The sequence below is a fragment of the Durio zibethinus genome, chromosome 15, assembly GCF_047325235.1.
Source record: "Durio zibethinus cultivar Kanyao isolate XHJ-2024 chromosome 15, ASM4732523v1, whole genome shotgun sequence".
Taxonomy (NCBI): domain Eukaryota; kingdom Viridiplantae; phylum Streptophyta; class Magnoliopsida; order Malvales; family Malvaceae; genus Durio; species Durio zibethinus.
Window position 1 is genome coordinate 9,626,103 of NC_143176.1, and position 14,388 is coordinate 9,640,490.

At 28.8% G+C, this 14,388-nt stretch overlaps 1 protein-coding gene across 1 annotated transcript; it reads left to right on the plus strand.

Annotated features, from left to right (window-relative positions):
* The first annotated feature begins 1,723 nt into the window (after nt 1-1,723).
* On the plus strand, nt 1,724-2,591 carry LOC149514658 (Oligosaccharyltransferase complex/magnesium transporter family protein). Its single transcript, XM_089744582.1, has one exon. It carries the CDS (start codon nt 1,910-1,912, stop codon nt 2,435-2,437), a length of 528 nt encoding a protein of 175 aa, XP_089600708.1. The 5' UTR covers nt 1,724-1,909; the 3' UTR covers nt 2,438-2,591.
* Nucleotides 2,592-14,388: the final 11,797 nt, after the last annotated feature.

Sequence of the window (14,388 nt, forward strand, 5' to 3'; positions counted from 1 at the left end):
ACTTATATAAAATTTAAATTTTAGTCCTTATATAATAATTTGTAGAAATTAATTCTTTATACTAGTTTAATTAGTAATGAATCTTAAATAAACCATGAATAAAATGATATCTATTCAACCAAACAAAATAAAAGATTGAAACCTAAATTTTTACAATGAATGAACTCTTATCTTTTTAAAAGACGAAATTTAAATTCCAATAAAATGAAAGAAGAAAATAATTTATTTGATAAATCGAAACATTAATATCATGTATTTTTTGGATCTTCACAAAAAAGGAAACTTATTTAAATAATTATATTAAATTAAATAATAAAACTAATTTAAAAACCAATACACATTAAGTTTAATAAATTACTTTAATGTGTTTAAAATTTTGAACCTATATTTGATTACAAAAAATCATTTAAATAATGTTTACTTTAAAGGAATAGACATATTGTTTTATGGATAATTTTACCCTTATGAGATGTAATTATAATTTTCATTCATTAGATGAATTAATAAAAAGTAATAATTTTATTAAAATTAGATAATGACAATTTTATATTATATATTGACAAATTTATGATATATATTTAATAGATTAGTTTAAGATTTTTTTCATATGGCCTAAATATACTATAATTGTGATAGAAAAATGTGATAAGATTAGTAATAAATTTATATTTTATGACAGAATGTAACAACAAATAATTATAGAATTAGTAATAGCATTTTACATAGGTGAAAAAAATTATACCAGATTTAGTGATAATATATCAAAATTGTGACTAAATATTATGATAGATTTTTCAATATTGTGGTAGAATATTATAGCAATTTTTAAAATTTAATGTTTTAAAAAACTAGAAAATAATTAAAATTTTAAAATATTTTTTGTATTAGATGGATTAAATTTTAAGTTTTGTGTGAGTATAGAGATTAAATTTCAAAATTTATGAGTGCAAACACTATTTATATAATTTAATAATTAATTTTATTAGTCTCAATTATTATACTAGTAATTCAATACTACGCCATTAAAGTTAACATCACATTAGCATAGTTAATGATCAAGTTAGCTAATTTAATGAAAATCAAGTAATATTGTTATCAATTAGACTAATACTGTTAAATTAAACTAATTAAAGATCTAATTTTCTGTAAATTATTATATAGAGATTAAAATTTAAATTTTATATAAATATAGAGATTAATTGTATAATTTGACTAAAATAATATAAACTTACTATATGAATAAATACTAAAAGTGATAACGGTTCAAATTAAATTATATTTAATTTAAATTTAAGAATAATATATAATATTACAATTTTTTTAAATTCAATCCAAATTAACCTTTCCTTGAATCACTTGCCTAATTTTATCGGGTGGATTTACTTTATTAATTTTTGAAATTTAATTTTTTTATTTTTTCATATTAATTTAATATAATTTTTAATATATTAAATAAAATTTAGATATAAAAAAATATTTTATTGTATAAAAATTTAAAAAATATAAAAACTAATAAAATATATAATTTGCTTCATTTCAATTTTTTTGATTTTTTACTTCAAACTTAATATATATATATATATTTAATATTTTAATTTAATTCAAATTAAATAAAAAAATCAATTTTAACCTAATCAAATATTAAAATTTTAAATCAATTTTTAATTTTCTTAAATTTATTTCCACCCGGATAAATACATACAATACAAGGAGTTCGTAGATCCTTCCAAACGGCAGCAGTGTAATCTATTCCGTTTTCTTAGATATCTTGTCCACTCAGCCAAACACACCCCTTCTATCGCCTTTCGACAGACCATCAAACCCCAATGACAAAACTGATTACATAACACAGATCGAGAGGCGTGAAAGCAGTGGGAATAAGAAACAGATCCATCTGAAATCAGAAAAAATGGCACCAAAACCAGATTCCCAATCTGTAACCGCTGCCAACCCATCTGACGCCTCGTCTCAGTTCTCAATTGACCCGCTATTTCACATCTTGAAAGTCATCCCCTACTCTTTCCTTCGCGCCCCCCGCCTCCGTCTCAAGTTCCCATCCCTCTCCCTTCCTTCCCCCATGACCGTCTTTTCCCTTCTCCTACTCACCTACTTCATGGTAGTCTCGGGCATCGTCTATGACGTGATCGTGGAGCCCCCTGGTATCGGCTCAACCCAAGACCCTGCCACTGGCTCCGTCCGACCTGTTGTCTTCCTTCCAGGCAGAGTCAACGGTCAGTACATCATCGAAGGACTCTCTTCCGGGTTTATGTTTGTGCTTGGTGGCGTTGGGATTGTCCTCTTGGATCTTGCCCTTGATAAGAACAGGGCCAGGAGTGTCAAGGCTTCTTTCGCCTCTGCCGGAGTCTCCTCCATTGTCATTGCCTATGTGATGAGTACGCTCTTTATTCGCATCAAGATCCCCGCTTATCTTAGGTGAAATTAATAAGTTATTGGCTATTACTTATCAGTCTTCCTATTAGTTGAACAATTTTGCAAAATGGTGACAGCTTATTGATTTCTTCGGTATTTCTGTTCTTGTTAGTGACAGACTGTGATTGGTGTTCAAACTGAAATTAAATAATTTCGGATCATCTCTTTACCTTGCTTTCTTTGGGTGTTCTTTATTATGGTCCTAAAGCCTATTGAGGAACCTGAATTGAAGGGTCTAAAATTTGGCTTTGCCACTGTTTTATGTATTTGAAATTTTGAAGCTTATTATGGTGATTTGACAAGTTTGTGGATTGGATTCATGGATCAACAAGTTGAAGATAATCCATCCAGCGAATTGATCTTTGCTTTTAAATCACGAGTAATTTACTTACATGATGAGCCATCTGTTCTTGAAATGTCAAATTTTCAATCCAGTGAATAGGATCTATTATGGCAAAGGTGTTGCCAAAACAGACTGGATGATCTTAACAAAGAAATTAGGAGAAGGGATTCTGAGTCACCCTTACAAAGTTATAAGGAAGAAGAGAAAGTGGGAAAATAAATTTTCTCAATGGTTGGAGCATTCTGTTCATGATGATGATCTTGAACTTGAGTATATATTATGGCTGCTTTTGTGTGCTACATATACTAATGTTCAACTTATAATATTATGCTTTGAGGCATATGTTATATTAGTGCATTCTATATTAGATTTTGAAGAATTGACTTACATTTCAGATTGAAATGTGTTTAGAGAAGCATTTAAAACTTTTTTGTAGGTTTTATAGAGCAAAGTTGATAAAATTATTGAGCTAAATGTTTTTCCAACACTTTTTATGCACCATAAATTATTTGGTAAGCTTGATGCTTTTGTTTTTCAATCTAGTCCAATTTCACTTGTAGAGTTTCCTAAAAGCAAGTCTCCGATCCCAAATATGAGTTTTTGCTTGTTGAAATCTCACTTTAAGTTTTGTGAATGACAAAGACTGAATTTAAACAAAGAAACTGACAAGAGCTGTTGTTGAAGGAGAGACAGTTCTTGGTTTTAGTTGTATTTTCAAATATGGATACCTGCAGTTTATAATCAGCAAAATTTGAAAACGAATTTGATCAGAAGATGAATTCAGCTGCCAAATGCTTTCAGGAAGCCATTTGGCATATTATGTAGATTACATGGTACTTATCCTGAACTCTCGTGAAGGTTTTAAGTGCATTATGGTGGGTGCAGTTGTTTTAATCGCTGCCATGAACTTTTGTTGACATGTTGCTCATCATAGTTTTCTATAAACATGTTTGCCTTTTCTTTCATTTCTCTTTTATATGATGAGATGGGTTAAGCTGTACTGTTTTGATTTTCCAAATTCCATTGTGGTAGAGTGTTGTATGTTGCCGTCTTTAAGCTATGGCACAAAAAACTTATGGGCGATTCTATCATATTAGTACATCATTCCATTGGTTTGGAGGCATTGCTGACCATTCCTCTCTATTTCTTAGTTAGGCTTTCTTACAGAACTTTAGTCTGCAGATTGAACTTTAATATGCCTATATCCCTTTTCTGGTGCACTGAGAATAAATTTTTAAACTTTCACCTAGCATTAATGGCATTGAAAGAGACAAAGGGCTAAGTGGCAGGGACATTTTGTCCCTGCTTGGTATTTTAGCTCCAATGGCAAAAAAAGAGGGAAAATAATTGAAAGCAAGGGTTAAATGGGGAATGGGTTCGTGCAGTGGGGGTTGACTGGAACCTCTTCGCTATGGGGCGGTGAGAATGCCCTTAAATGCGCCGGAACTCTCTTTCCAAATAGAATCTGGTGACAATTGGAGCCACACCTGCATTACTTCGGAGCTACCTGTGCAAGCAAATGAGGCCTAAAGCTGATAACATGCTTGTTATTATGACTAGTTTCTTTCTGTCTCTAGTTATTTTGGCTTGATTTGGATGCGTGGTGGGAGGATTCTCATTACGTTGTGGTGTCGTTTTATGATTGTTAAAATGATGGAAAAAAACGTTTTATGATTGTTAAAAAGATAAAAAGCGAGAATAAAAAATTTATTAATCAAATAGATAAAATTGATAATTATTTCTTATTTTATAGCTTAATAATTAGATTAAAAAAAATTTTATCCTCATCTTTTCCATCATTCCTGCCAAGCTAAGCGAGTGGGTAATTTATCTTGGATTGTTTGTTTTCTTTGTTCCGTTTAAATAATATTTTGGAATCTAGAAATGCAGTTTTTTTAAATAGCACTAGTTAAAACTTAAAAATATGATATTCACATTACGTTAATTGACACGGTGGCATTTTTTTAATAGAGTTAAAAGTTGAGGTAATTTGATAGACGAAAATGATGTTAAAATATCACTTTAAATTTTTTTAGTTTAAATAAAATAAAAAATGCAATAGTTCAAGTGTCATTTAGTGTATTATCCTTTTTTATAATAAAAAATATTGTTGTGATTAGCTTATTGCAAAATACTTATCTGCACAAAAATGTAAACAAAAATTGTTAAGATATAGTTTTTACAACATCTCGAAGCAATTTATATTTGATTGCAAAAAGCATTTTATAGCATAAAAATTCTTAAGTGGTCTCGAAAGAAAGTACTCCAACAGTTAAAGATTCCATTTAATACTCCAACAGTTAAAGCTTAAGATTCGTCAGGCTTGAATTGTGGGACCAGTAAGAAGATATTTACGAGATAAGAAAGGTTTATCTCCGATTGTGTAGCTGATATTATTTATAATTATTATAAAATAATTAATTAATCATCATTTGTAATTATATGAGATCTATTAAAATTTTATATTTATAAATGATAAATTTTTAAATAATTTTATATTATGATTAAATAATTATAAAATTTAAGTGAAATGTTAGATAATATTGCATGGACATAATAATAATAATAATAAAAAAAAAGTCTCATACTACAGTAAGTGTTCCAAACTACACTTTACAATAAAAGTGCAAAAAATTGTTGCTAATGCTTTCGCATCACCACTATTTGCAGCCCTCGACAATGTTACAAAGAAATTTTTTATCAAGCAGTACGAGCTTCTTGAGTTTTGTCTCCGTCTAGATAGTTTTGTTTATAATAAATTTAATGAATTTATAAAAAATTTTAATTTATTTTAATATTTTAACGAACTCAAATATTAAAAAAAATTATCACCAAATCCCACACTTATTGTAGCGGCAGTTCAAACAAAAAGTGTCCAATTTTCATTCAATTTGAACTCAAACAGCACCAATCTACTAACAATATAAAGTGGTGCGCTAAAAGATTTTCTTTCTAAAGGGAAAAACAAATGAAGAACTAATAGTTGTAGCTAGCGTCGTTGATGTCACTAAGGGCCAAAATACAAAAGATTTCAAATTAATTACACATTTATAAATAAGAATAATTAATGCCACATTTGACCTTGAAACATATCTAATATGCTATATAAACTTTCAATCCGTATACCAATTTGTCGTAACATCTAACACAGTTAACAAGTTACTACGGGTTAATCAAATCCTATGGCTTTAATAAAATGCCATGTCACTCAAGGTCTACAACCATAGTAGTACATGACATAACTTTATTTATCTTAATTTTAATTTTTTTTTTACTTTTTTAAATGATGTTGGAATGATTAAATTTAATATCAAAACAACTCAAATTAAGGTATGAAGATTTGATTGAATGCTAAGTGTATTTAATTTTTATTTTTAAAAAAATTGGATTAAAATTTCATCTTTCCATCTATTGAAAAAGAAATTTATCTGTGTTAGTATTCTTGTGAGTAAGAGTTGAAGCTCGGTTGCGTGATAGCTTGTGGTTGGCCTTGGGTCTTTTTCCGCACACGGCATAATTGGGTGGTAGATAAGTAATTTCGAAGCATATATTGTAATCTCGAATCACAAGTTTCTGATTATACAGAAAATGAGGAGGACATAAGAGAAGAAGACGAAAAGATAAGAGAAAGCATAGAAAAGATACAAGAAAGAGACAAAGACGAAGAAAAAAAAAAGACAAGAGGCAGAGGCTGATGAATTCCTGCTGGATGTAGCAGAATTTTGGGATATCGTCTTTTTTGGTCACGGACCAAGGGGCATCATGTTAATAGCCCAATCGATTTTTAGAAAATATATTCTATTACCTTCATTGATAATAGCTAAAAACATTGTCCGTACATTATTATTTCAAATTCCTGAGTGGTTCGCGAATTTCAAAGGTTGGAAGCGAGAAATACATATTAAATGCACTTATAATTGTCTTCAATTCTCCACAAAAAAGACTTTCCAAAAAATTGGTTATCAGAAGGTATTCAGATCAAGATCCTATCTCCTTTTCACCTGAAACCTTGGCACAGATCTAAACTAAAACCCTCTCATAAAGATCCAATGAAAAAAAAAACCATAAAGATTCAATGAAAAAAAAAGTTAAAAAGAATGATTTTTGCTTTTTAACAGCTTGTGGACTAGAAAGTGACTTACCTTGTGGTCCTCCTCGAAGCCGGCATTCGTTTTTTAAGCCTATTTTTAAAGAATTAGAAAAAAAAATGAAAAATGAAAAACTAAACCAATTTTTAATAAAGGAAAAAATTTGTTTCGAAAAGTCTCAGGAGAAACAAAAAAATGGATCATTTCATTTGTAAAGGGAATAATAAAAAAACTTTCAAAAAGAAATCCAGTTTTGGAGTTGAGAGAAGAATTGGGCGAAACTAAAAAAGATTTGGGTGAAACTAAAAAAGATTCGATAATCAGTAATAAGATAATTGATGAATCATTCTTTCAAATTCAATCTATGGAGCGGATAAATTATTCATTAACAGAAAAAAGATAAAAGATCTAACTGAGAGAACAAACACAATAAAAAATCAAATAAAAAAAATTATATAGGACAAGAAATTAGAATCATCCAAAAAATTTTGGAAAATATTAAAAAGAAGAAATATTCGATTAATCCGTAAATTCTATTTATTTATAAAATTTTTTATTCAAAAGATATACATAGATATTTTTCTATATATCATTAAATATATCATTAATATTCCAAAACCCAATCCATAATTTTTTCTTGAATCAACAAAAAAAAAAGATTGAGAAATTCATTTACAAAAATGAAGCAAATCAAGAAAGAATTAATAAACCAAATAAAAATACAATTCATTTTATTTCAACTATAAAAAACTCACATTCGAATATTAGAAATAAAAATGCAAAAGTTTTTTGTGACTTATCCTCCTTTTCACAAGCATATGTATTTTACAAATTATCACAAACCCAAGTTATTAAATTCAAACCTATCTTTCAATATCACGAAACATCTTTTTTTCTTAAAAATGAAATAAAAGATTATTTTGAAGAACAAGGAATATCTCATTCCCAATTAAAACATCATTATGGGTTAAGACAAAAAATCTCTGGAATAAAGGAATGGAAAAACTGGTTAAGGAGTCATTATCAATACGATTATCAATACGATTTAGTTCACAGTATATAGCTTAGATTAGTACCAGAACAATGGCAAAATAGAGTCAATCAACACTATATGGCCAAAATAAAGATTTAACAAAATGGGATTCAGATGAAAAAGAAAGATTAATACATTACGAAAAAAAAATGACTTTCAAGCGAATTCATTACTGAATCAAGAATATAAACTGAATCAAGAACAAAACGAAATCAAAAACAAAAATATAAAAAAGATAATTTTAAAAAACACTATAGATATAATTTATTATCATATACATTTATTAATTATCAAGATAAGATGGACTCATATACTTATGGATCACCATTACAAGTAAATAAGAGAGAAGAGATTCCTTATAATTACAACATGGATAAACGAAAATTTTTTGATATATTAAGGGATATTCCTATCCATAATTATTTAGATGCTACGGGGAAAATGGGGAAATTTTCGCATAAAAAATTTTTTAATTGGAGAATTCTTAATTTTTGTCTTAGAAATAAGACTGATATTAAGTCCTAGGTCGATACCAGTACCAAGAGTAAGAAAAATATTAAGACTGTGGTTAATAATTTTAATAATTATCAAATATCGAATATGGAACTTTGGTTCTTCCCAGAATTTGTGCTACTATATAATGCATATAAGGTTGAACCATGGATCATACCAATAAAACTACTTCTTTTCAATTTTAATGGAAAAGAGGATCTTGTATCAGATGCACAAAAACAAGGAAATTTTAGATTCGTTCTCTCAAATCAAGAAAAATATGTTGAAGAAGATTATGGTAAGTTATACAATCAAGAAAAAGGTAAATCATGTAATGAAGAAAAAGGTAAATCATACAATAAAAAAAAAGATGTTGAAGAAGATTATGGTAAATAAGAAAAACATAAAAAGCAATACGAGAGCAACATAGAAGTAAGTTATCGTTTCTTCCTACAAAGTTATTTGTATTTTCAATTGGGATGGGATGATGATCCTTTTGATGAAAAAATAATCCAAAATATCAAAGCATATTCTTTCATGCTTGGCCTAAGAAATATAAATGAAACTTTTCTATACTTTATTAGAAGAAGAGGAGGAACCAATCTAGATATTTTGATGGATTCGGATAGTTTAACTTTAACTTATCAATACCTACTCAAAAAAGAAGTATTGATTATCGAACCAATTCGCTGGTATGTAGAAATTGATGGACAATTTATTCTATATCAAACTATAAGTATTTCATTGGTTCATAAAAATAAACATCAAATTAATCAAAGAGGCAAAAAAAAAAAAAACTATATTGAAAAAAAGATTTTTGATGAATCCATTGCAAGACATCAAAAAATGACTGAAAATAAAGACAAAAATCATTATGATTTGTTTATTCCTGAAAATATTTTATCCCCTAACCACTGGAGAGAATTGCGAATTAGAATTTCTTTCAATTCAAGGGATAAAAATGGTATGCATAGAAGTCCAATATTTTTAAATAATGTAAAAACTGTGGTCAAGTTTTGAATAAAAACAAACATCTTGATAGTGATAAAAAGAAACTAATTAAATTAAAGTTCTTTCTTTGGCCCAATTATCGATTAGAAGATTTAGCTTGTATGAATTGCTATTTGTTTAATAGTAATAATGGCAGTCGTTTCAGTATGGTAAGGATACATATGTATCCGCATTTGAAAATTCTTCAATGGTACATTTTTTCATATATTATGATTGAAAACCGGATTGATTAATTTTATTTAAAAAAATTATAAAGTTCATAACGAACTTAAAATCATTGTGCATATTAAAATGAATGGTATTATTATTATTATTGATCAGTAAAATTCACATTCAAAAAAAGGGGGAAAGAAATTTTTGTTTTATGATAAAAAATTCATTCATCTCAGTTATTTTTCAAAAAAAAAAAAAAAAAACAAGGGGTCCGTTGAATTTCAAATAGTCAGTTTCACTAATAAGATATGAAGACTTACTTCACATTTGGAATTGCACAAAAAAAACTATTTATCTCAGAGAGGTCTACGTAAAATTCTAGGAAAACGTCAATGACTTCTGTCTTATTTATCAAAGAAAAATAACATACGTTATAAAGAATTAATTAGTGAGTTGGATATTCGGGAATCAAAAAATCGTTAATTTGATTGAATTAGTCGATTTATTATATTTTTCATTTTAATGTACTTCTTTTCGTTTTCAATTATTCATGTAAGAATGAATCAAGGAAAAACTTATGAATCTATCAGCTACAAAAAAAGACCTTATGATAGTCAATATGAGACCTCACCACCCATCAATGCACGATGTTTTTCATCTCATCGTTACTCTAGATGGTGAAGATGTTGTTGACTATGAACCAATATTAGGTTATTTACACAAAAAAATGGAAAAAATTATGGAAAATCGAACAATTATACAATATTTGCCTTATGTAACACGTTGGGATTATTTAGCCACTATGTTCACGGAAGCAATAACCGTAAATGGACCAAAACAATTGGGCAATATTCAAGTCCCTAAAAGAGCCAGCTATATCAGAGTAATTATGTTGGAGTTAAGTCGTATAGCTTCTCATCTATTATGGCTTGGACCTTTTATGGCGGATATTGGTGCATAGACCCTTTTTTTTTATATTTTCAGAGAAAGAGAATTAGTATATGATCTATTCGAAGTTGCCACCGGTATCAGACTGATGCATAATTATTTTCGTATCGGAAGAGCAGCGGCCGATCTACCTTATGGCTGGATAGATAAATGTTTGGATTTTTGTGATTATTTTTTAACAGAAATTGTTGAATATCAATAACTTATTATGCGAAATCCTATTTTTTTAGAACAAGTTGAAGGGGTAAAGGTTATTGGTGGAAAAGAAGCAGTAAATTGAGGTTTACCTGGCCCAATGCTACGAGCCTCTAGAATTAAATGGGATCTTTATAAAGTTGATCATTATGAGTGTTATGACAAATTTGATTAGGAAATCCAGTGGCAAAAAGAAGGAGATTCATTAGCTCATTATTTAGTTCGAATCAGTGAAATGACGAAATCCATAAAAATAATTCAACAGGCCCTGAAAGGAATTTCGGAGGGTCCCTATGAGAATTTAGAAAATTGATGTTTTAATCGAGAAAGGGATCCAGAATGGAATGATTTTGAATACCGATTCATTAGTAAAAAACCTTCTCCTACATTTGAATTATCGAGACAAGAACTTTATGCGAGAATAAAAGCCCCAAAAGGAGAATTAGGAATTTTTTTGATAGGAGATCAAAGTGGTTTTCCTTGGAGATGGAAAATTTACCGTCGGGTTTTATCAATTTGTAAATTCTTCCTCAATTAGTTAAAAGAATGAAATTGGCTGATATTATGGCGATACTAGGTAGCATAGATATCATTATGGGAGAAGTTGATCATTGAAATGATAATTTATACAATAGAAGTAAAAGATATCAATTCTTTTTATTAATTGGAATCCTTAAAAGATGTCTATGGGATCATATAGATGTTTGTCCCTATTTTGACTATTGTATTGGGAATCACAATAGGTGTACTAGTAATTGTATGGTTAGAAAGAGAAATATCTGCAGGAATACAACAACGTATTAGGCTTGAATACGCCGACCATTTGGGAATTCTTTAAGCTCTAGCAGATGGAACAAAACTGCTTTTCAAAGAGAATATTTTTCCATCTAGAGGAAATACTCGTTTATTCCGTATTGGACTGTCTATAGCAATCATATCCATTTTACTAAGTTTTTCAGTAATTCCTTTTAGCTCTCGCCTTATTTTAGCCGATCTCAATATTGGTATTTTTTTATGGATTGCCATTTCAAGTATTGCTCCGTTGGACTACTTATGTCAGGATACGGATCAAATAATAAATATTCCTTTTTAGGTGGTCACGAGCTGCTGCTCAATTGATTAGTTATGAAATACCATTAACTCTATGTGTTTTATCAATATCTCTACGTGCGATTTGTTGAAATATAAACTTTTCTTTTCCTTATTTCTTTCATTCTATAAAATAAGCTGAATGGATTGAATAGATATCTTCGTTATTTTATTATCCTTCAGGTTGATAAACTAAATTAGATAGTTATATATGAGTGAAAGAAAGCAGCTTATAAATTCATAGTAAATTAAATAAAAAAAATTGAATCTCATTTCCTATGTACAAGAGTTAAGTGGAAGAAGTCTTTACCCCAAGACGGGTTGATTAGTCAATCTAGCTTGAAACGGGCTCAAAAGATCAATCGTATAGAGTTTTGGCCATCCTTTGTATAGATTACCATACATGTATTGCCAAACCAAATGAGGGATTGAACAAAAAAATGAGTGGATGGTTAGGAACACCAAAATACACAAAAGATTTGTAATGGAGATTATGTAAATTATATAAAAAGGATATTTCTGGATAACATAAAAAGAATACTAATTGGGGCTTTAAATTAGTAGAAATGAGTAGGCAGTACTACCTACGATTTCGATCCAGTGTATGCTCCTATCCACCGATTAAAGTAATGACTATTAGGAATAAAATAATCCCTTACTATTTTTTAGTTTAAGCCCCCATTCATAATTTTCTCATATCAGAAAGAAGAATAAGAACGAAAAAGAAAGAATAAAAAAGAAATCTTTTTTTTTATTCTTTCTTTCATATATATAAAAAGATAATCTGTGTCATGATTTATGAGCTAATGTAATATTTAATTTTTTTCGTAATAAAAAATAATGGGTTGAAATATCTATTGATATTTCTACAAGAAGTATTTTATTGAAGGCTTAAGTTATTACTCAACAAATAAAAATTGAAATTAGTAACGGGTGAGATCAATTCAGAAGCACTTTTTTTTATTTTTCATAATATAACAGACAGAATTCCATTGGTATAATTTTGGACCTTCCAATCCATTTTTTCTCTATCTATTCTACAACCATACGAAAAGAAATAATACTGATTCGGTCCTTAAATTTATTTGTGACCCACGAAGAACCGTATGAGTTGAAAACCTCATGTACGGTTTTGGACTAGCGATGGGAACAATGATGTTATCATCGACTATAATTATCTAACAACTCAAGTATAGTTGATATAGTTGAGGCGTAATCAAAATATGGGGTTTCGAGATGGAATTTGTGGCGTCAGCCAATAGGGTTTATCATTTTTCTAATTTCTTCTCTAGTAGAATGGAAAAGATTACCTTTTGATTTACTAGAAGCCGAGGAAGAATTAGTAGCAAGGTATCAAACCGAATATTCGAGTATCAAATTTGGTTTATTTTATGTTGCTTCCTATCTAAATCTATTACTTTCTTCCTTATTTGTAATAGTTCTTTACTTGGGGGGTTGGAATATTTCCATTCCGTACGTATTCGTTCCTAAGCTATTTGAAATAAATAAAATGAATGGAATCTTTGGAATGACAATTGGTATCTTTATTATAGTAGCTAAAACTTATTTGTTTTTGTTTATTTCTATTGCAACAAGATGGACTTTACCTAGGTTAAGAATGGACCAATTATTAAATCTTGGATGGAAATTTCTTTTACCCATTTCTCTCGATAATCTATTATTAACAACTTCTTTCCAACTTATTTCATTGTAAAGAAAAAAAAAATACGAGATTCATGACTTGGTTCAAACAAGAGAAAGAAACAAACATAAAATTATTCATAGATATTCACAATATATTCCCTATGGTAACTGGGTTCATGAATTATGGCCACCAAACAGTCCAAGCAGCAAGGTACATTGGTCAAGGTTTCATGATTAACTTATCCCACGCAAATCGTTTACCTGTAACTATTCAATACCCTTATGAAAAATTAATCACATCAAAGCGTTTTCGTGGGTGAATCCATTTTGAATTTGATAAATGCATTGCTTGTGAAGTATGTGTTCGTGTATGCCCTATAGATCTACCTGTTGTTGATTGAAAATTTGAAACGGATATTAAAAAAAAAAAGATTGCTTAATTACAGTATTGATTTCGAAATTTGTATATTTTGTGATAACTACGTTGAGTATTGTTCAACAAATTGTTTATCAATGACCAAAGAATATAAACTTTCTACTTACGACCGTCACAAATTGAATTATAATCAAATTGCTTTGGGCCGTTTATTAATATCAATAATTGGCAATTATACAATTCGAACAATTTTGAATTCACCTCAAAGAAAAATTGAGTAAGTAAACCTCCTATTCTATTAAAGAGAAATTTTCAATTCTTTTAAGATTCCGTTTTTGTTTAAGTTAAAATAATATTTGGTTTGACTTAAAAAAATGAAGCCTTTTATTTGGTCAATTAATAAAAATTCAATTACAAATTAACTGATAAGAATTTTAAATTCATTTTTCTTGAAATTTTATTAATATATTGATAATTATTTTGAAATATATAGTTTCAAAAAACAAAATATCCTTTCGAACCCAAATGGATTTTAGTCTTAAAAAAGAGAATAATGAGAAAGGATTCGCGGGATTCGCGGGCAGCC

Excerpts from the sequence above, each read along its gene's own strand:
- LOC149514658 (XM_089744582.1), top strand. The coding sequence starts at position 1,910 with ATGGCACCAAAACCAGATTCCCAATCTGTAACCGCTGCCAACCCATCT.